Genomic DNA, 22,139 nt, shown 5'->3' with positions numbered 1-22,139 from the left:
ATGATGTAAATTATGGCTTCAATAAAGCAGTGTGTATAAGAGTAATTTGTTTCATTTGTTTCCAAGAAACTGGAAAGATTCTCTGTTACATTTTTTATGTAACATCTTTGGATATTCAGGAGGAAAATCTTGCAATTTAGTCATTTAAAACTGCAAATACTACCACTTATCTTTAGACATTAAATTCTGTATGTATTAGGCTGGTGATTGAATACAAGATCTTGCCTTACTGATGTAGACTTTACAGACTATAGTTCTTTCTTAGTTGCAACAGATAAGGAATCTGCCTCCTGCCCTAAATGCAGATCAGTAGTGATTGATTGAATGGCACTCAACAGCAAATCTACAGGGAATGACCACTGAGCTAGACAGGATGGCCAATTGTGTGGAGCTACCAATAAATTTAAACAAAACGAAAACCCTGTATATAAATGGTGAAAACATAATCTAATTTACAGTGCAACATGTGCTAGAAGATAATGTCCATTTCACAAACCTTGGCATATTATGTGTTACGATGGGGACGCAGGCACCAGTATTAACACCAGAATTGGAAAAGCCTCTGCAGTCTACCAATTAGTTTTTTTTTACGCTGCACCGACACAGATAGGTCTTATGGCGACGATGAGACAGAAAATGCCTAGGAGTGAGAAGGAAGCAGCTGTGGCCTTAAGGTACAGCCCCAGCATTTGCCTGGTGTGAAAATGGGAAACCATGGAAAACCATCTTCAGGGCTGCTGACAGTGAGGTTCGAACTCGCTATCTCCCGGATGCAAGCTCACAGCTGCACGACCCTAACCGCACGGCCAACTCGCCCAGTACCTACCAATTAGGTGCTGCATGAGGATGTCATCTTCATTGAACACATCCATAAAGCTAAGACTCTGTTCATCAATTGTTCTGCCGATAACATTATACTCGTGTGGAAGATGTCGCTGAACATTTCACTGTTGAATTCTAGACTTTCCACTTCCAAAGTCCTTAAAAATGTTGCCATCCTTGTTATCTTTATCTTTGACATCAAATAGGGCACAACCACCTGCAGAAAACTGTACTGTCCTTGATTGTACCCAAAAAGCTTGTGGATGCCACACTAGAGTTACTTGATAGCACAACATGTCGAAACAAACAGTGGAAAGATCAATCATATCGCCATATGTTGTGCGGAGTGATGCAAGGATCTCCTCTCTCCCTAGTTATTTATACCATTGTTATGGATCATATCCTACAAGTACTTTACGGGTCCAAAATTGTGGAAGAGTACAGACATTCATTGGTTCTTGGAATTCCTAATTTATCCATTCATAGTTTTGCAAATGACACATTAATTGTTGGAAAATACTGTCAATCGACAGTAGCACTAACCATATTAGCAATTAATAAATTTTACAAAATTGGAGTGGGAATCAACCTTGGCAAGTCAAAATGCATATCATTGCCTCAGAAAACTGATTTACGACTTGCTGAAACTGAGTACCAATGAAGAAATACTCAACGAACAATTTGCTATCTTGGTGTAACATTCCAGAAAAAAAAACTGTTTTCGATGTTAAACAAATTATGATCATAAAATTGAGGTCTTCAAACATCTTCTCTTTCTACAGGTTTCATTTAATGTGATATCTTCCTTCATTGGTCCAACTTCATTTCCAGAGTACTCCTATGAATAATATTGCCACTTGTTTTCTAAATGATGTTGATGTTCTGATTAAGAGAGTTCTTAGGGAGCTTTTACAGCTGCTAATAGATAAATCAGACAGTATGATAAATTCAGCAAGAAAGTACAGATGTCTTGGATGGTTCAAAACAAAAAAGGAAAGTCTTCCTTCAGAAAATAAACTCCTGACAGATGTTAAAGAATGTTAACAGTACAAGGAATTATGACCACAAGATCAGGAATCTCTGCAGTAGCTCAAAATCTATAAGAACAGGGACATTGATATCACCATTTTCTGAGTCTAGGTTCATAAAGATAAACAGCTCCATGGATGTGAGTTTAAGAATTGGTATTCACTAGTAATGGGCAGTCTGAAACAGGGTCTCAAGACTAGCGCAAGCGTTGTTTCTCACGAGAAATTTCCAGAGATCTCGAGTGTTGTGCCCGCATTGTGCATGGAACAGGTGTCGTAGGACTGCAGGTAGACGAGCTAAATGTTTGTGTCGAGCGTGCAAACAGCCAACCACGGGTCTTCTCCATTCCGTAAATACGTGTCAACAAGCAACTGGGGCGTTAGTTTCTACCGAGATCTATTTTGATGCAGTATTACATAATTAAAGGATACGCATTCTGGTGCTGTATGCAGCGATAAGTACATTAATGAGTAGGCTAAGTATAGCAACAGACGGCAACCATAGGTATACATCGTGATCACTCGTTGATCAGACCCCACATTCAGTATCCATATGACCAGTGCTTGTGTTACCAACGTTGTGGTGATGAAAGAAATAATTCCTTTCAATGTTGTAGAGTATTCATTTCATAAGTATTTTGGTATATGACAGTGCAATGTGTAATTGTACACAACTTTAAAACTGTGTCCAAAACGCAGCATAAGTCATAGACATGGAATTATTCTGCAGAGATGCCACATTGCCCAGCCCGCTGTGTTGTTCGTTAAAAATAAGTAAACTGCATCAGCAGAAATACTTGTGGGATGATCCAGCACAATGCCACAGAAGGGGAATGGTCACAAACACCTCCGGCCCAGCTACAAGGCAGGTGTACATCCCATCTACAGTTAGCTAACATGTCCATCTCAAATCTGTATTCACTTTTGTTAATGGCATTGAGGGGCTCATAGTTCACCATGCAGCACTTTTCCAGGCTTTTGACAAAATGTATCGGCATCCAAGTTTCCATATGAGATCATTACTTCACGCAATAACTGCTAATATAATATCAAGCTTATGCGTGTACTTATGGGATATCACACAGATCACAGCACAAGAAAATAAGTATAAAGAATCTCGAGGCCGGGCAAATTGGCCGTATGATTAGGAGCGTGCAGCTGTGAGCTCGCATCCGGGAGATAGTGGGTTCGAACCCCACTGTCGGCAGCCCTGAATATGGTTTTCCATGGTTTCTCATTTTCCCACCAGGCAAATATTGGGGCTGTACCTTAAGGCCATGGCCGCTTCCTTCCCATTCCTAGGCCTTTCCTGTCCCATCGTCGCCATAAGACCTATCTGTGTCGGTGCGATGTAAAGCAATTAGCAAAAAAAAAAAAAAAATCTTGAGCGAGAGCATTGTTCATCACTAGTACTCACTGCCTCAAAGTATTTGCCTTATACAAAGAATGTCCCACAGCCAGCATGTTAGTAAATAAACCTGTGGCCTTAACAAGTGGTTAGTGGAAAGAGGCAATAAAGATGTAGGGAAAGTAAGAGCTATTCTTGGCAGATCTCAAGATGGCTACCCACTGCAGACACTGGGATCTTTTCTGCATGGTAAAATCTTGCACACAACACCGAACAGCTTTGAGTGCAAAGCCCTGCATAAGAACTACTATGAAGATGTCTATGGTATCAGCAGCCTTCCTAGATAACAGCACAGTAACAGAATTATACCTGGAAAAAAATAAAAATATAACGACATGTTCTGTTCTTGAAAAAACATGTCATTCTAGGTAATTTTCAGGTACATAATAAATTCATTTATTCCAAGTTAGTTTCGGGAGACTGACGAACCTGACACTTATAAATGAACAGAGTCGAAACTGAGAAGAAATGGCTTCAGATGTTAAAGGAGAGGAAAGGATAGTCTCTTGCAAGAAAAGAATATAAGAAGAAGCAACATCCACAACAAATAAGTGTAGCATCGACACTGCTAAAAGTCTCTGCTACGAAATGAAAAGTGATCTTGGGGATGGACCTCGTCGTAGGGTTAAGAGCAGTCTTGCTGATGCTGGGCTTTTCATCCTGCAGGCACATATCATATTAGTGGGTGGGCGATTAGTGTGTGAACTTCCGCCACAGGCCGGTCAATCTCGATCATTTCGTCAATAGACAAGCTCAAAATGCTGAAAATGGTTCAAATGATAAAATATGTCCTAGTAAAATGTAAAATAAGTATTTTTCCATTATTTAATAGCGTAAAGTCGTTTAAACGAGTATTGAATAGGTGGAACATAAACGTATTCCTAAGATGGAATAGGTAATTATAGAAGTCGATTCAGAACTATCATAAAGTTTGTAAGGCAGAAACTATTGAGAAAAAAGGAAGGTCTCACTGAATTTGACTGCTGAATGTCGGTGGAAAGAACAGCTTTTTGTTTTTTGTTTTTGTGCAAGCAGGAAACCATGAAAAATGCCTGGTATATGGAGTCTTAAATCGCAAAGGAATAATGGAAAATGCCACTTCAAAATGAAACATGCTGATTAGCATGAGTCTGTAGTAGGGGATGGTCCAATAAAAATACTATTTTCAGAAACTCAGTGAAATGGGGGAGAGTCAAACTGTGGAAAATCAAACAAAGAACTAGTTGAATTATGTACAGTATTACATTTTACTGAATAATTAACAGGATCTTTATTTTTCTTAGTGGAAATTCTGTCATTCCCATCCAAAAAAGTCATAATTTGCATGCTTCAACCTCGTATCTTCGAACAGTCACTTAAGAAACAAAAACAGAAAAGCAATGAGCTCATGATGTCGTATAAGTTCCTTGCAGGTACTTTTTTTTTTTTTTTTTTTTTTTTTGCTAGTTGCTTTACGTCGCACCGACACAGATAGGTCTTATGGCAATAATGGGACAGGGAAGGGCTAGGAGTGGGAAGGAAGCAGCCGTGGCCTTAATTAAGGTACAGCCCCAGCATTTGCCTGGTGTGAAAATGGGAAACCACGGAAAACCATTTTCAGGGCTGCCGACAGTGGGGTTCGAACCTATTATCTCCCGAATACTGGATACTGGCCGCACTTAAGCGACTGCAGCTGTTGAGCTCGGTAAAGTGTTTATCAGGTATGTACTGTCTGTTTGTTTTTCTACACTCAAGTTAAAGCCCTGGCTGATACCTTCCTTTCCTGTTTCAGCATTGCCAGAAAATTACTTGAGTTAGTGTAATGTCACATGACAAACAAAAGAAAACAAAAATATTTTTACAGAATATAGCAAAAGAGAGGGAGAGTTGAGTTACAACTCACAAACTTCCATTCTTGTTGTGATGAAGCTGAATTTACAACTCCTTACTGTGTTTTGTTATTTATTAAAAATACATAATACAACAATATTGTGCAGATCTAGGATCCATTGATCCCCATGCGGTAACCAAAGAAGGCATCGATGAGATAGAGGAAGGCACTAAGGAGAGACAAGCATCCCAGTGATAAGCCAGCGCTCTTCTCACTCTCCACCAGGCTGAACAGCTCTTGTCGTATCCTGTCCCAGTGGCGGACCTCTGCTGTGATCGGGACCAGACCCACGCTCCTCCAGAAGTCCACAGCGATCGCACCACTGATCAGCAGGAGCAGTGCTCCCAGGCAGTTGAAAAGGAACTCCTGGGACATACAACACATGGAATATCACAGTAACAAAGAGATAAATTTTAGATAATATACGAAGACGGAACAAACATAAATGGGAATTTGAATGTACCACTGCTGTTAGTAATAATTCTGAGGTGGGACTTTGCCAGGATGTTGGTGCGGGTGTCTGGACAAGGGGTTTGCGCGCGCGAATGACAGTGGAGAGTTGGTCTGCCTCAGTATGCCATGAATGAGCAAGAGGTGCACACGTCTGTTGCGCAATGCATCATTATCAAATTTTTCGCAAAAGAGGGCACCAGACCTTCCGAAAGTTTGAGACAGCTCCATGCACAGTTTGGGGAAGAAACACTTTTGCAGACTCATGTATGAGTGGGCTAAAAAATTTGTGGCATGAGGAGAAGCTGTGAAAAATGAATCTCATGAAAGGAGACCGCAGACAAGCATTACTGTTTTTTTCCTAGTGGCTTTACGTCGCACTGACACAGACAGGTCTCATGGTGACGATGGTATAGGAAAAGGCTAGGAGTGGGAAGGAAGCGGCCTTGGCCTTAATTAAGGTACAGCCCCAGCATTTGCCTGGCGTGAAAATGGGAAACCACGGAAAACATCTTCAGGGCTGCCAACAGTGAGATTCAAACCCACTATCTCCCGGATGCAAGCTCAAAGCTGTGCGCCCCTAACTGCATGACCAGCTCGCCAGGTGACAAGCATTACTGCAGACAACATTGTTGCCATTTGTGACATTATTGGTGAAGTTATAAGAAATAAATTGACAATTTCAATACGATATATCAAGTAAATAATATTACATCAGTCTTGGGACTAGTTTCAGCCACTTAGCAACCATCTTCAGCCAAATAAAAATTAAACAGATCATGCGATAACTAAAACATATGCATACCAGACAAAAACAAACATCATCATCATCATCATAATTTATCTAAAGGCTTTGCCTTGTCGCTGCAACCATTGATCTCTTCTCTCATCTCTCCATAACCTTGGCATCCCATCATCTCAACTACCTCTTCTACGATGTTCTTCCGTGGTTTCCCTCTGCCTTTCTTTCCCATCACCTTGCCTTCAAACAAGTTCTTTATGAAGTCATTATGCTGGAGAATGTGACCAAAACTGACGCTTTTCTCCTTTTTATCGTTGTTATTAAATGTCTCTGGGTGTTTATTTCTCTAAGCACTGCTTCATTTGTTTCTTCTCAATTCAGCTAGTTCTTGTCATCTTCCTCCATAGCCACATTTCCACTGCTTCTAGTCGTTACACGTCCTCCTTCAAGAGAGTCCATCCTTCACAGCCATATAGCAGCACACTCCAAGTGAATGTTTTGATAAACAGTTTATTTTGTTCAGTATATAAGGATTTATTAATTAAGAGCTGCTTCTTATCCTCAAAGGCTTTCTTACACAGGGAAATTCTTCATTTTATTTTCACAGTGCATCTGTTGTCATCAGTAATATCTGATCCTAAGTTACAGAACTTGTGCACCTGTTTTATTAACATATTTTCAATTCTGAGATGTGCTGCTGGCTTCATTTTAGATTTGCTTACAACCATAACATTAGTTTTATTTACATTAATGTTAAGTTGGAAATCTTTTAAGATGGATGTTAATTTGTTGCGCATGATCTGCATGTTCTTCTCATTGTCAGTCAGAAGTGCAATGTCGTTGGCAAATCTAATACAGTGTACAGTTGTTCCATTTATTTTAATTCCAGGTGTTTTTGATTTTAAAATGTTCATAGCCTCTTCAATGTACAGATTAAATAGAAATGGTGATAAGGAACACCCCTGTCTTACTACTTTCCTGATCCTCACCTTGCATACTGTTTCATTACTTTCAATGTTTATTCTTTGATGTAGATGTTTAGTATTGCTTTTCTGTCTTTCCAGTCCAAATGAATATCCTTCATAATTCTGAACAGTCTTTTCCACTGAACATGGTCAAAAGCTTTTTCCAGGTCTACAAAAGCTATGTACGTATTTCTGTTAAGCTCTAGTCTTCTCTCCAAGACGGTTGTAAGTGCTATAATAGCTTCTCTCGTTCCTACTCCTTTCTTGAACCCAAACTGATCATCATCTAGATTCTTCTCAATTTTCATTTGTACTCTGTTTTTTTTTTTAATGTGCATGTGAATATTTTTGCTGCATGTGAAACAATTGGAACATTCTGTTGAATCTCCTTTTCTTGTGCAGTAGTATTGGTTTCGACAAAATCCTCTGGCATATCTCCATTTTCATAGCAGTACTTAGTGATTTCAGCATTTTTCCAGAGTTTTTCCACTGTTCAGCAGGCAGTTTGTCTGGTCCAGGAGCCTCTTTCTTTCTTTTCTTTTTCAGCTGTTGCAGTGCTGTTTCGAATTCACTTCTCACTATGGGAGTACCTAGTTCATCTCATGAAGCCTACTCTTGTTTTATGATGTACTCATCTACTTTGTCAATTTCTTCTCCACTATATAGATCTTCCAAATACTCTTTCCATCTCTTTATTACCTCCTCTTCTTCTATTAACAGATTTCCTTCCTTATCTTTTATTACACTGGATTTCATTTTAGCCTTGAATTGGAATCTTGGTTGTATGCTCTGTCAGCATTTCCGATTTTCATATCATGTTCTATGCTTTTACAAATTTCATCCATCTATCTTTATTTTGTTCTTTATTTCTTTCCTGAATGAGATCTTCAGTAATCCAGTTCTTCCTGGGTTCAAGCATCTTTTTTCCTAGCACTTCATCTCCTGCTGTTGTAAATGAAGCTTTGACAGCATTCCAATCTGTTTCGTTGTTGTTGTACATGATTGTGTCTGTCTTTTCTTCGAATGCTACTTGTGTTAATGGATCACTTAACTTCTCTAGATTCCATTTCTTGTTTTCTGGTTTCCTTAACTTCTTCAGCCTAATTCGACATTTTGCTAATACTGGGATATGGTTGCTGTCGATGTCTAAGCCAAGGTAGCTATAGCATGACGTTACCTGATTTCTGTACTTTCTATTAACTAGAATGTAGTCAATTTGGTATCTGTTATTATATCTGAAATTCTTCCATGTGTACCGTCTTCTATTAGGCATGTCAAATACAGTTTTCATTATGATCATGTCCTGTTTTTCACAGAAGTCCATCATACATTCTCCTCTCTCATTTGTTTGTTCTAGACCGAATCTGCCAGCAACTTTTCTAGTAATATTGCTGCCTACCACAGCATTGAAGTCTCCCATTATGATTATGTTATTTTTGTCATTGTTTAGTTTCATTATATCTTCTATTTTATTATACATTTCCTCAACTTCATCGTCGTCATGTCCAATAGTAGGGAAGTATACCATATCTGTTGGTTTGGCAGCTATTTTCACCATCATTATTTTGTCATTGACATGATATGTGTTTAGCACGTTGTTTGCCCACTTCTTTCCTAATATTACAGCTACTCCACTGTACACAATTCTGAATGGGTCACTGTGGAAATCACCTTTGCCAGGCCATCTACTTTCACATAATCCCAGGATGTCTATTTTGTTTTCATCCATAATTAGTTTGAGTTCTTCTAGTCTTCCTGTTCTCAGCATTGTTCTTGTATTCCATATCCCTATTTTAATCCCTTCTCCAAACTTCTGAGGTTTTTGCTTGCTGATGACCTGGGATACCTCAGTTACTCCCCTGCCGGATCTTGGTGTTCGAGTACCATCTAGTATCTAGTAGTATCTAAGTTATAATTCCATGGTTGCTATACTAGGAAAAATAATATGGTGGTTTCCTGTTGCCTTCCACATTGTAGTTTTACTGCCATTCGAGTCTTCCTGACCATGCCAGTAAATTTTCAGTGACAGTCCAGTAGACACCTTTTAGTCCTGCACTGTGCTGATACTGATAGCGCTGTTTCCACTACCAGGAAGAGAGACTCCTCTGCCTTTCCAGCTGTTGGGCATATCTTCATCCACCCTTCAAGCTGTTGGTCCTCTTCACCTGCAACCCTAGGTAGGGGCCCTATAACAGCCAGATGGACCTTGGGTTTTTTAACAAGGTTTATACTCCTCCTGCTCCTCCTTCCTCATCACTTGCGAGATGAGGCCCTGGGCTTGCAACTGGCATAGACAAAGACAGTGTTGCAGGAATAATTATAATGTTAAAATACATATAATAACAAATATTATGGTTATGATCTTCTTGTCATATGTCTTTAAGTTGACTTAGGACTTCAAGCAAAGAAGTAAAGTGCTTGTTCTACATCAGACATTAGTCTGTTCAAGAGGTGGCCCGGAGTATAGTAATTTTAAGAACCTTGGTAACCTACCACACACACTGCCCCAAGTTTCTAGCCTGATTGATTTAAGACAATTTACCATTTTCCTCTTCTCATTGCCAATCTCCCCCAGGAGGTAGCCCAGTAGCAGCACTGGACTTATGATCAGGTAGGCCAGACACACACCATGTCCTAGGATGTCAGCATCTACCGACTGCTTGTGGAAGCTGATGGGATGCCCACTGCGACCGAGCCTCGCCACAAGGGTCGTGGTGATCAGCAGTGCCTGTGAAGGTCAATGGTGTATTAGTATCTCAGGGCACATACACATCCTCTTGCTGTTCCTGTAAACAACAGTATTTTAAAATACAACAACAAAATCAAAAATACTGTTGCTGGAGTACACACAGTAATCTTCTTTAAAAATGTTTCTTCAGGTCTTCCATAGACTCGCATCTGATTTTATTTTCAGTTTACATGTCTAGGACATCAAATTACTAAAGTATGAAGACATTTAAGAGAAGGCAATGACACGTGAGTCGCAAACCGTGATTTTAATGACGTGGAATATTTGTTAGTCATTCTGATGAGCGCGGTATGTACTTTTTTCTCACTAAGTGATAGTGTCATCTCTTTTGTCAGTGAAGAGAGTTGGACATTAGTTGGAACTTGATATTTGTTAAGAGGTTAATTTTTTTGGGTCTGCCATTTTGATTTCTTAACAATTTACGACCCAAAGAAGAACCAATGTTGATTCCCAAGGAATACTACAAAGTGACGAAATCAGAGATGCCAGGAAGAGAGCGTGATAACATCATGGAATCACAGACCGATGACACCAGCACACCTTGCGGAGAGAGTGTGAAACCGATAATGGAAACAAACGCAGCAGTAGGCTGTGATGGTAAATGCCGCAGATGGTTCCACGAGGAATGCTGCAGCGTAAGTGCAGGGGATTTCTCGACGCTTAAGAAACCAAGCTGCACGTTATTATGGTTATGCAGAGAATGCAAAGAAGACTTCCTACTAATGAAAACTGGGAAAGAGGAACTAAAAGAATTAGGGATTGAAATAAAAAACCTGAAGGGAGAAATCAAAGAAACAGTGATGCAAAGAATAAATAAGGTATTACAAACACAAAAAGAAAGCATGACATGCGAAGGGGAACACAGACCCTCTGTGATTAAAGAACAGAGGAATGTAAAGAAGCCAGCCCTGCAGCCACCACAAGTGGAGCCAGGTCCACAAAGCGATAGACAGAGACGAGCCAGTGAAGGAGACTTTCACATATCAAACCCTATTATATTCACAATAAATGCAACAGCAACACCAAATGGAACGGATCAGTCAAGCCTCAGAGAAGAAGAAACTGACCAAGAGAATTGTCAAATATGGTCAACCGCAGTTTCAAGGAGGGATAGTACGAAAAGTGCCCCTGTGGTCACTGTAACAAATGGGGAAACAATAAAACCAAGAAGACAAAGAAACTATATACGTGGCACAAAAGAAACGGAAGAGGAAGATATCCAACCTGCAGAAAGAAAGACATGGTTATATGTCGGCAAGCTCAAACCCACCACGACAGATGAAAGGATACCAAGATACATGCAAAGAAATGGAATAAAAGAAGAAATAACATGTGAAGCCCTGAACACGCTAGGCTCCAACAAGGCCTACAAGGTAGAAATACCTTTCAAGTATTTGGATACAGTGACGGCACCAGACTTCTGGCCAAAAGGAATCTTAATTAGAAGATTTTCCTTTTCCTTTCAAAGGAGAACTAACACAGGAGTCGATCTGGCATAAGATACCTACACACAATCATACCACAAACAGTACAACAGAGCAAAGAGAAGGACTAACGAGCTGGAAATTACTACTCTGGAATGTAGAAGGTTTAAAATCAATCGTACAACTGTCAACATGCAATATATTAGGGACAAGTGATATCACATTCCTAACAGAAACATTTGCCACAAAAAGAATAGAGCTAGAAGGAAACTATAGTCACCATCTCCTGGAACAAAAAAGGAAATGAGGGCCGACCTTCAGGCGGAGTATGAATATATGCTGCTGTTCAGAAGATTGTGCCTTGCTTCTTTTAAGTGACTTACCTTCTACTTCTTCTGAATTTTAAAGTGCCTATCCCCGTTGTTTTATATTGCCTCTTCAACTGTTTTTGTGGGGTCTTGATCTTTAATTTCTTTCTTACCTATGCATTGTTTTTTGCGTTTTATTTGGCTGATGATGACCCGGATTGGGTTCGAAGCCAGTACCGCTTCCGCTTATAATTAAATAGGAATGTAACACTACATTTCGCATTTATTTGTATTGAATAGGTCGAACTACATTATTTATTATTTCAATTTAATATCACAAACCAACAACAGGAACAACCATCAGGAGCCACACGAAAGACAACCTTGTGTTCATAGAAAAAGATACAAGCATACACTGTCGTCCGCAGGAAAACGTAACCGAAATAATAGAAAAGATAATAACCATAGTCTCCAAAATGGTCCAAAAAAAGGTAGCAATAATCGCAGGCGATTTCAACTGCAGAATAGACTGCCCTGACCACAAATGTAACACTGTGCTCGAGACCATACAAGAGGAAGGTTTCACTCTAGTCAACAAACCAGAACTAAAGACATACATGGCACACAACGGCTCTAGCGCAATAGACCACTATCATAGCACAAAAGCAAAAGGGAGCATGGAAATCATGAGACACACTCCTAAGAAAACATATTCCGATCACAACAGAGTTTCTTCTTAATTGGGACGACGATAAACAACAGACAAGTTTGCCAAAAATAACAAGGCAAATTGACCTAGAAATTCTGAACAACACAATAGCAGACATACTCAACGCACAGGAAGAGATAGATAAAGGTGATCTAAACAAGGCATCAGACAAGATAACTGAAGTATTTAAAATATCCATAGTACCAGCCAGGAGGAAATACGGAAAAGCCTGGTTCAATACCGAATGCTACAAAGCGAGAAGGAAAATTCTGACCCTTCTAGACAAAGCAAAAAAAAGCCTATCCCAAGAGAGACTCCAGACGTATGCAGTAGCCCGCAGATCATACTAACAGCTAATCACGAGGAAACAGAATGAACACACTGAAGAAGAAGGAAAGAAGATGGCAATAGAGGCAGCATCTGACCCCTTCTTAGCTCTCAGGCAAAGAAAATGCAAACAGCCGAATGTGGTGCCAATGCAAACTTGGGAGACACACTTTCAAGAACTTCTCAACAAAAAATAAAATAAAAGAAAACACCACATCCATTCCACATGGGACTAATACAAGAATGGATTCAATAACAACAACGGAAGTTGAAAATGCAGTAGCAAACCTCAAAAAATGAAAAGCAGCAGGACCGGAGGGTATATTTAATGAACATTTACAGCAGTCAATGTAACAATTGGTAAACATATCGACAGCCCTATTTAATAAATGCTTGGAAATAGGGGACATGCCTAAAAGTTGGAAGCTATCCACAATCAAAATGCTGTATAAAGGGAAAGGTCCAGTGGAAAGTCCAAATTCATACAGAGGTATCGCCCTCGAAAGCAACGTGTTCAAGCTCTTCATGAGAATACTAACACCGCAGATAGACCCGCATATACCGGACACACAATTCGGTTTTCGAAGAGGAAGATGCACCCTACATTCCATTCAGAACTTACTGGATGACATTGAAAACGCACTAAGAATACCCAAAGGAAAGTTTCTGGCCGTATTCATAGATTATAGCAAAGCTTTTGATCAAATAAACAGAGAATTCATGCTACGAAAACTAGAAAACACAATAGGCACTTATAATCCAATCACAACTCTCGGCAAGAACATACTGGTATATTACGAAATTTAGATAGATGAGTCGATCACAGTCTCCAAAACCGTAAGACAGTCCAGGGTAGTGCTCCAAGATGACCCAATGAGCCCTCTACTGTTTAACGTTACGACATCGGACATACCGAGAGCAGTACAAAACCCATACATCTCTATGTATATGTATGCAGACGATATGGTAGTTGGAGCAACGGAATCAAGAACACTACAGGGGGCAATCACCGAACTAGAGAAGTGGGCAAAAGAGAATAAATTTCATGTAAATGAAACAAAAACTGTGCAAATGATAATTCGGAAAGAAGAGAGGATTACCGGAAAGAACTACACAGTTCTAAACAACAAAAAACTAGAAGTAGTAAACCTAGGCGTTAAACTGCACACACCAAAGACAGAGCAGTAGCAACAATCAAAGCCATCTACGAAATTAGAAACCTAACAAACCTCTCAATGGAAATGGCTAAAAAAATATTCGAGGCAAAAATCATACCAACACTGACATATGGAATATCAATCACCTGGCAGCAGCTAACAAACAAGGACATAAAATTAATGGAATCAATGAAAGCGAGATTCCTGAAAGCAGCATTAGGGACTTCAAAATATGCATCATCAAGACTAACATACGAACTAGCCAACGATACTTTCCTCATCGAAGACTTAAAGACATCCCTACTCCCATCCACTAGACCAGCAGAAGACGTGCTCAATGAGAGAAAACCCAAAAGAGAAGAAATTTGGATCAAATTCTATAGTACAGATTCAATGATTGACAGAGGCTGGACCAAACCCAACCAGAGCATGCGAAGCACCATCACAAAACTTGCTATTCACGGATTCCACCACAAACAGTGTAAAACAAAACACTTCCATGAACCAAACAGTGAGTGCATATACAACTTATGTGACAAACCGTGTGAAAGATATCACTTCACGTACTGCAAAAATTGAACTAGATCATTGAACAAGTACAGTAAGGAGATCTGACTCCCTAAAACTTCATGCACATTCGTGCGCTGTTATTATATTATTATTAAAGTATGAAGATACATTAAAACTTAACTGGTTGCAATAATATAATACATGAAGCAGAACAACAAGAGTAGACACTATAACAAATGCACAATTACACTTATTTTCAAAAAAAAATGTTCCATGTTATGAACAGGCCATTAGTATAAGGAAAACCAAAATATTGTACCACACCAAACATTTATTGCAGGATAACAAACACCTGCAAGATCCATTTAGTACAGTGTTGGACCATTTGTAGTAGGAGGACAGGTGAGGAGGCAGAGAGACATTGGATGTTCTCCTGAGGAATATTCTGTCACATCTGTCACAGCTGATCCTTCAAATCTGCTGTAGTTGCTGTTCGCAAACATTCTCGATGGGCAAGAGGTCTGGAGACCTTGCTGGCCAAGGAAGCATGTTGATACCCTGAAGAGTTGTGAAACACCCTTCCTTTGCGAGACTTGGCAGTATCCTGCTGGAAAATGGGGTGTCGAGAAATTTGTGGTCATATCGCTGCACCATCGGGGTTCTATTCAGTTTCTATGAAACACTTTTCTGCCTTGTCAATACTTTACATTTTGTGATGTTTTGAGAGCTACTGCTCTCTTCTTCCGCAGTGCCAAAACATCAACTTAAATCCTTGGACTTGATACATTTGTATAATACAGTCACAACAAAACAAATTATACATAAATCTTGAAATTGTTAAAATATATCTTTGTTTCTAAACTGTTTACTTACACTCAATACGTGATTTGGTAAAAACTTTAAAATTAGAATAATTTTAAAATCATGAAATGAATAAAACCTTTTAAGTTAGATATAACCGGCAGCATAGCGACAAGTAGCTCGCCTCATAAGGTCATTGGCAGCAAGCAGAGGAGCACTTTGGTTCAGACAAGTGTAATGTTGTTTTAATTTTGACAAATTTGGTACTAGGTGAACCCGAAGAACTTGACAGTTAAAAAATGGCTTGCATGGTTGGACGGGATTAAAAGGAGAAATTCTGATTTATATGAGAGGTCTCAGAACTATAGCAGTGTACGTAAGGACTCAAGGAAAGGAGAAATTTCTACAACACAGCAGAAAGTATTTTAAATTTTAGCATATAGTGATTAACTTCATAGGTTTTATTCATTTTACATATGAATTGGAAATTATTCTAAAGTTTTTACTAAAGCTCATATTAAGTGTAAGTAAACAGTTTAGACACAAGTCCAAGGATTTAATTTGATGTTTTGGCACCGCTGAAGAAGAGTAGTAGATCTTGAAACATGTCAAGGTTCTTTCAACCACACTTGTGGGGAGTGGGAATCATAGGCACCCTACACCATAATACCTTGGGGCGGTGTGCCATTCTACAATGAAGCATGGCTCACTGCGCTAGCCAGGACGTCTCTAGACTCAAAATAAGTGGTTGTCTGTATCCAGGTGGAATTGTGATTTATCGGTGAACACCACTCAATGCCGATATGCGCGCTGACATTCTGCCCATTCTTGGCATAAATTCAAACGTGCTCAACAATACTCGGATTGTAATGGTAGACATTGTAAGGGATGCTGGATTAACAGATCCTGCTCTGGTAGCTGCCACGATATGATAGTGGTGATACCAATATAAATGGTCCGTTATTGGACACAGCGTATCCCCAGCTGCTGGTGCACAGCAACGACTATAGAGAGCTCACAGCCTGTCCAATGATGAAACGGTCCTTCCTGCTGGTGATCTGCCCGTATCGACCCGAGTCTGTGTACTCGCGTTACCACTGCATCCATCATTGAAGCACAGTGCAGTGGCGAGCAATGAGCCAAAACGTCCAACCTGCCTCTCTTTGTAGGACTATGCAGCCTCTCATAAACTTATCTAACTGGTCAAAATCCTGTAAAATGTGCCTCAGGACAAGCTGCATGTTCACCCAACTTAGCTCTGTGGCTCATGCAACTGCTAAGTACTAAGGCTTTATCCAGTGTATTGCATTGAAGAGTAAGGTTCACATCTGAACATGAGGTGATAGCAATTGTCACATCGACTACCAGCTACTGTACGGGTGATGTAAATGACCAGCCCAGCGATATTAAACTCCTCCTGTATATCATTGGATGCCAGCCCCATAGTGTAGCGGTAGCGTGCCTGTCTCTTACCCGGAGGCCCCGGGTTCGATTCCCGGCAAGGTCAGGGATTTTTACCTTGATCTGAGGGCTGGTACGAGGTCCACTCAGCCTACGTGATTACAATTGAAGAGCCATCTGACGGTGAGATGGCGGCCCCGGTCTAGAAAGCCAAGAATAACGGCCGAGAGGATTCGTCATGTTGAGCACACGACACCTCATAATCTGCAAACCTTCGAGCTGAGCAGCAGTCGCTTGGTAGGCCCTGGCCCTTCTGGGCTGTTGCGCCATGGGGTTTGGATATTCTTGATCACTGCCCGTAAGGTCCTGAAATTATAAATCTGAAATTTTGTACATCAGTATGCAACAGTGCTAAGTGAACGAATAAGGTGAAGTGCTAATCACCTGCCTGGCATATATGATAGTTTATTCACAAACATTCAAAAAATCCTTGTAAATAAACAAATTCATGAACTGGTAACTGACGATTAGAAGGTATCTTTTCGGTTAACTTCTGCCACCATTCTGCGACTGACATTGGGAGATGCCATTCTGCTCAGTGACTGGGGTGATGAATCACGCGTTGCTATAGCTACTTAGTCAAGCTGCACAAAGAAGATGTAAAGAAGAAGGGTGATGATAATTGTACGGCCTCAGCTACCACTTGCCATCTAGCTTCCTGCTCATCAATTTCAACGTTCTGTTTTACTCTAAGGCCTACTAGATGAAAGAGTAATCCGAATCTTCCTCTAGTGTCTATGGCTGAATTAATTAATTTTGTCAGGTGAATACGAAATGTCTCAGCAGAGATATTTTACATGTGAACATCATATGACATGGACTATCGAATAGACTTTTCTCCACCCTTAAAAGATCTGGTTGTATCTGCTATCTTGGGATCTGGAGGGCAACGCTGTACCACTGATCCATAGAGGCAGCTATCCCCCTGTAGGAAGAGGCCGTAGAATAACACCCACAGTATCCACTGCCTGTCGTAAGAGGCGATTAAAAGCGGCCCCAGGGGCTCTGAACTTTGGAGCGTGGGTTGGCGACCACGGAGCCCTGGCATTCCTTCCACTTACTTGTGCCAGGCTCCTCACTTTCAACTTTGCTATCCAACCTCTCTTGGTCAACTCTTTTTTTTCAACCCCGACGCTATTAGAGCATTCGAGGCCTAGAGAGTCTTTCTTTTCTATGCCCTTCATGGCCCTTGTCTTTCTTGGCCGATATCTTCATTTTTCAAAGCGTGGGATCCCTTCAATTTTTTCTCTCTGATTAGTGTTTTATAGACGATCGTTACCTAGGTGCACTTCCTCTTATAACAATCACCACTACCACTATAGAGGCAGCTAAGAAGAGCGATGTAACAGGTTGACAATGTTCTTAGCATAGTTACTGATCAACAGACACAAAAAATAATATAAAGTAGAATATAGAACGATAGGAACTTTGCTTGGTACACGAAACAGGACAACGCAATGACATGCCCGTATTGGGAAGGAACTACAGGTCATCAATCGCCACTGGTCTGCATTTACGACAGACACCCTTCCCTATCTGTTTTTCACCTAGTTTTTTAATTTCATACAATTTGGAAATTTATTGAACATTGCCCTTGGAAGATGATTTCAATTGCTAACTCCTCTTCCTATAAAACAGTACTTCCCTCACTTTGTCCTCTTGAATTCCAACTTTATCTTGTACAAGCAAGTGGAAACGATACCAGACTGAGCTAGGGGTCTTATGGTGGCTAACCCACTTTCCCAAGCTGAAGAGCCCCCTCCCACCCACTTGATGTTTGTTGGGGGTTGTTTCCACTTGTGTCAGGCTCCTCACTTTCGTTCTGACCTCTCTTGTTCTCTTCCTCGGCCCTATTTTCACAACCCTGTGCAAAGGACTGTTTTCACTACTGCGTGTCTCTGAAGAAGAATGCTTTGGCAGAAACGCAAACTAAATGAACGTGGCTTAAATTCCCGATCCGGAACCCTCTAAACCGAAGGGCACGATGCTGACAATAATCGCCACCACCACTATTATAAAAACACAGTACTGTATATATACACATTTTACGAACCCTACATCATCTAACTGATATTAAAATTCATATAATTTGGACACACTCTCGTATTTCAAATAACAAATCCTGACAAAGCTATCCTAGAAATATCACCCATAATCCCAGATGGTGCACTGAAGTGAGATAGAGACACTTAAATATAGCTTAGTCGGTTGTTTTTCTAAACCCCATGGCCTGTTCAAAAATTGCAGTTCGAACCCCACTGAAGCCCTGAAGATGGTTTTCCGTGGTTTCCCATTTTCACACCAGGCAAATGCTGGGGTTGTTCCTTAATTAAAGCCACCGGCCGCTTCCTTCCCACTTCTAGACCTTTCCTGTCCCATCGTCGCCATAAGACCTATCTGTGTCGGTACGACGTAAAGCAACTAGAAAAAAAAAGTAAGAAGCCTAAAAAATAACAGAAGAAAAGAAGGTAAACACCCTCTCTAGAATCCTTTTCATTTGTTCTGTATCACTTTTCTGGAACTTAACCGCAACTGAATTTTACTGAAACAGGCACGGTCTGAGCACGCCGAGACGGATATTTCGAGCTATTCCCTTCGGGAGATATGTGAGGAGGAAAATCGAAACAAATAATTCCCATCCGGTTTTCCCCTTTTATCTTCGCTCCACGACTTCTGCCCCGGGCACTGAAATAATGGTAGCAATTCACTTTGAGATTCGTACTGTCAAAATTCGTACGTTTCGCAGATCGGCCTAAACAGGCGGGTGGAATTTTCGAGTCCCGAACTTCCGAACCGCTCACCCATCTTAGTATCGTCTCGAAGCCGTTGCTTCCTTCTATTCGATGATGTAACCGTCCAGCGAGGAAAACAAGCGACCTGAAACCAAGTGAGGTGAACGCAGGCTTCCGTGGCGATTTTATCCTTTTGTGATGCTAAAACAAGTTGATAATACGAAAGGGGCTAAGTGCGAAAGCTTCGCGTGTGCCATTTATATTTAAATAAATAAGACATATAGGTTCCATGTATAAATTATCACATGGTGGAGCCTCCGTGGCTCAGGCGGCAGCGCGCCGGCCTCTCACCGCTGGATGCCGTGGTTCAAATCCCGGTCACTCCATGTGAGACTTGTGCTGGACAAAGCGGAGGCGGGACAGTTTTTTCTCCGGGTACTCCGGTTTTTCCTGTTATCTTTCATTCCAGCAACACTCTCCACTATCATTTCATTTCATCAGTCAGTCATTAATCATTGCCCCAGAGGAGTGTGACAGGCCTCGACAGCCGGCACAATTCCTATCCTCGCCGCAAGTTGTGGGCTTCACTCATCCCATCCCTGACCCGGTCACAGGTTGTAGGTTTTCATTCACATAAATTGTCACATGCTTATCACAATAGTAATATTATAAATTAATTATATATTTCATAAAAGGATTATCTACAGTCTGTAAAAACATCAGTCTGCAGTGTTAAGAACCGAGGGCTATGAAAAAGAAGCAACAATCAATAGAGCAGTGAGGAAAGGCTGCACTTTTCCCATCTCCTTTTTAAGTCTTAACCAACGGCCGTAGCCGTGTTGAAACACCGGATCCCGTGAGATCTCCGAAGTTAAGCAACATTGGGCGTGGTCAGGAGTTGGATGGGTTGCCACGCGCTGTTGGTTGGGGATAAGGGAATGGAGGAGCGGAAAGGAACTGGCCACCCTACCGCCCTTCCCTATGACATTGTTGCCATAAGACCTATCTGCGTCGGTACGGCGTAAAGCAACGTGTAAAAACAAACTGAGAAAAAATGTGCTTCTCGATACTGACAGGAACATCCGTTTCAGTGCATCTTGCAGTATCAAACACTTTTTCCAAAATCTTTGAATTGCCAATCCTGATTAGAGAGACCTCAGGTCAGCATCACTGTACAGTCGATGAAAGACTGCTGCTAGAAGTTTCTTCTTTAACAGTGAATAGGCGGGGATTATCAAGAAAGCCTCAACTATTCAAGGACGTGTACCAACCACCATTCTCGACCATAATTCCTGTCATTCGACATTTCGTCTATGAGATGTATAACTTGAGGAGTTGACTTACGATCTCCAGGAACTTGAGGATGAAGCCCGGCTGCTTGAGCTCCTTCAGCTTGACGGGGAAGATCTTGGAGGCCATCGTGCTGGGAACACACTGACGCCAATTGCTCCAAACCATTCTGACATTTTGCCGCACCGACCCACTCGCGGAACAAACCGTAAAACTCAATTTACTCTTGACTTGCCATGACGCAAGACTACGTGTTTGGATTATCTGGAGCTCAACAAGTACTCGGAGAAATGTCAGAAGGAGGAAGTCGCGATAACAGTGACGTGTTTCAGTTGGCATTATTTAGAAATCTATCTTCGAGCAGGTGGCAGCGCTCTTACTTCTAATAGCGGTAACAAATGTAATTCTATTCATGCAAATACCCTCCATTCGAGACATCCACAGCACCTATCTTCAGCCTGTCATAAGACGCGACTGCGGGTAGTGAAGAAGAAGGTATCGGCAAAAGAACGGCGTGAAAAGGAGACTCCTTACACCTGATAAACCTAATACCGTCGGGGCCGAAAGGGAGGTTGGGTACGAAGGATAGAAGTGAGGAGCCTGGCACAAGTAAGTAGAGGGGCCTCGTGGTTACCACTCAGAGAATTAGAGTAGGTCGTGTTGGGGTCCCACAGGGCGCTGTTCTTGGACCTTTATACTTTCTTATGTACCTAAAAGCTATGAGTAAAGAACTGGAATCACAGATAAGGCATTTTGCGGATGATGTTATACCGTATAGAAAAATAAATGATTGAACCCACGCTCCCTGGATGAGAGCCACCTCTTACGACAGACAGTGTGGCTTGGCGACCACGGGTCCCCTAGCTGAGTTTTTCATGTTACGCCGTACGTAGCTCTTGCCTTTCTTTTGCTCATATCTTCATTCTCGAAGCTTTTTGTTTTGATTGCTGTTACTAGAGGTTGCCCAGCACCACATTCATCTGGGGTCGGTTAACATATTAGACACAATCAGGAAGCGTCCGCGTCCCAGGCGCCGGCCTTTCACCGCTGGGTTCCGTGGTTCAAATCGCGGTCACTCCATGCGAGATTTATGCTGGACAGAGCGGAGGCGGGACAGGTTTTTCTCCGGGTACTCCGGCTTTCTCTGTCATCTTTCATTCCAGCAACACTCTCCAATATAATTTAATTTCATGTGTCAGTCCTTAATCATTACTCCGGAGGAGTGCGACAGGCTTCGGCAGTCGGCACAATTCCTATTCTCACCGTTAGGTGGGTTATTCCATTCCTGAGCCAGTGGAATGACCGAAAACAGGCTGTGGATTTTTAAATACACGATCCCATTATTGCTGGTTTTACGTCCCACTTAATTGCATTTACGGCTTTCGG

General features: G+C 41.1%; 1 protein-coding gene across 1 annotated transcript; it reads right to left on the bottom strand.

The window, feature by feature from the left end:
* Positions 1-5,186: 5,186 nt before the first annotated feature.
* Positions 5,187-20,982, bottom strand: LOC136881071 (protein snakeskin). The gene is made up of 3 exons (XM_067153683.2): positions 20,808-20,982; positions 9,828-10,013; positions 5,187-5,494 (listed from the first exon to the last, which is right to left on the bottom strand). The coding sequence occupies exons 1-3, from the start codon at positions 20,919-20,921 to the stop codon at positions 5,237-5,239; spliced, it is 558 nt and encodes a 185-aa protein (XP_067009784.2). The 5' UTR covers positions 20,922-20,982; the 3' UTR covers positions 5,187-5,236.
* Between the last annotated feature and the right edge of the window lie 1,157 nt (positions 20,983-22,139).

Source organism: Anabrus simplex, chromosome 9 (genome assembly GCF_040414725.1).
Source record: "Anabrus simplex isolate iqAnaSimp1 chromosome 9, ASM4041472v1, whole genome shotgun sequence".
NCBI classification, from domain to species: Eukaryota; Metazoa; Arthropoda; class Insecta; order Orthoptera; family Tettigoniidae; genus Anabrus; species Anabrus simplex.
This window is presented reverse-complemented; position numbering and strand designations above follow the sequence as displayed.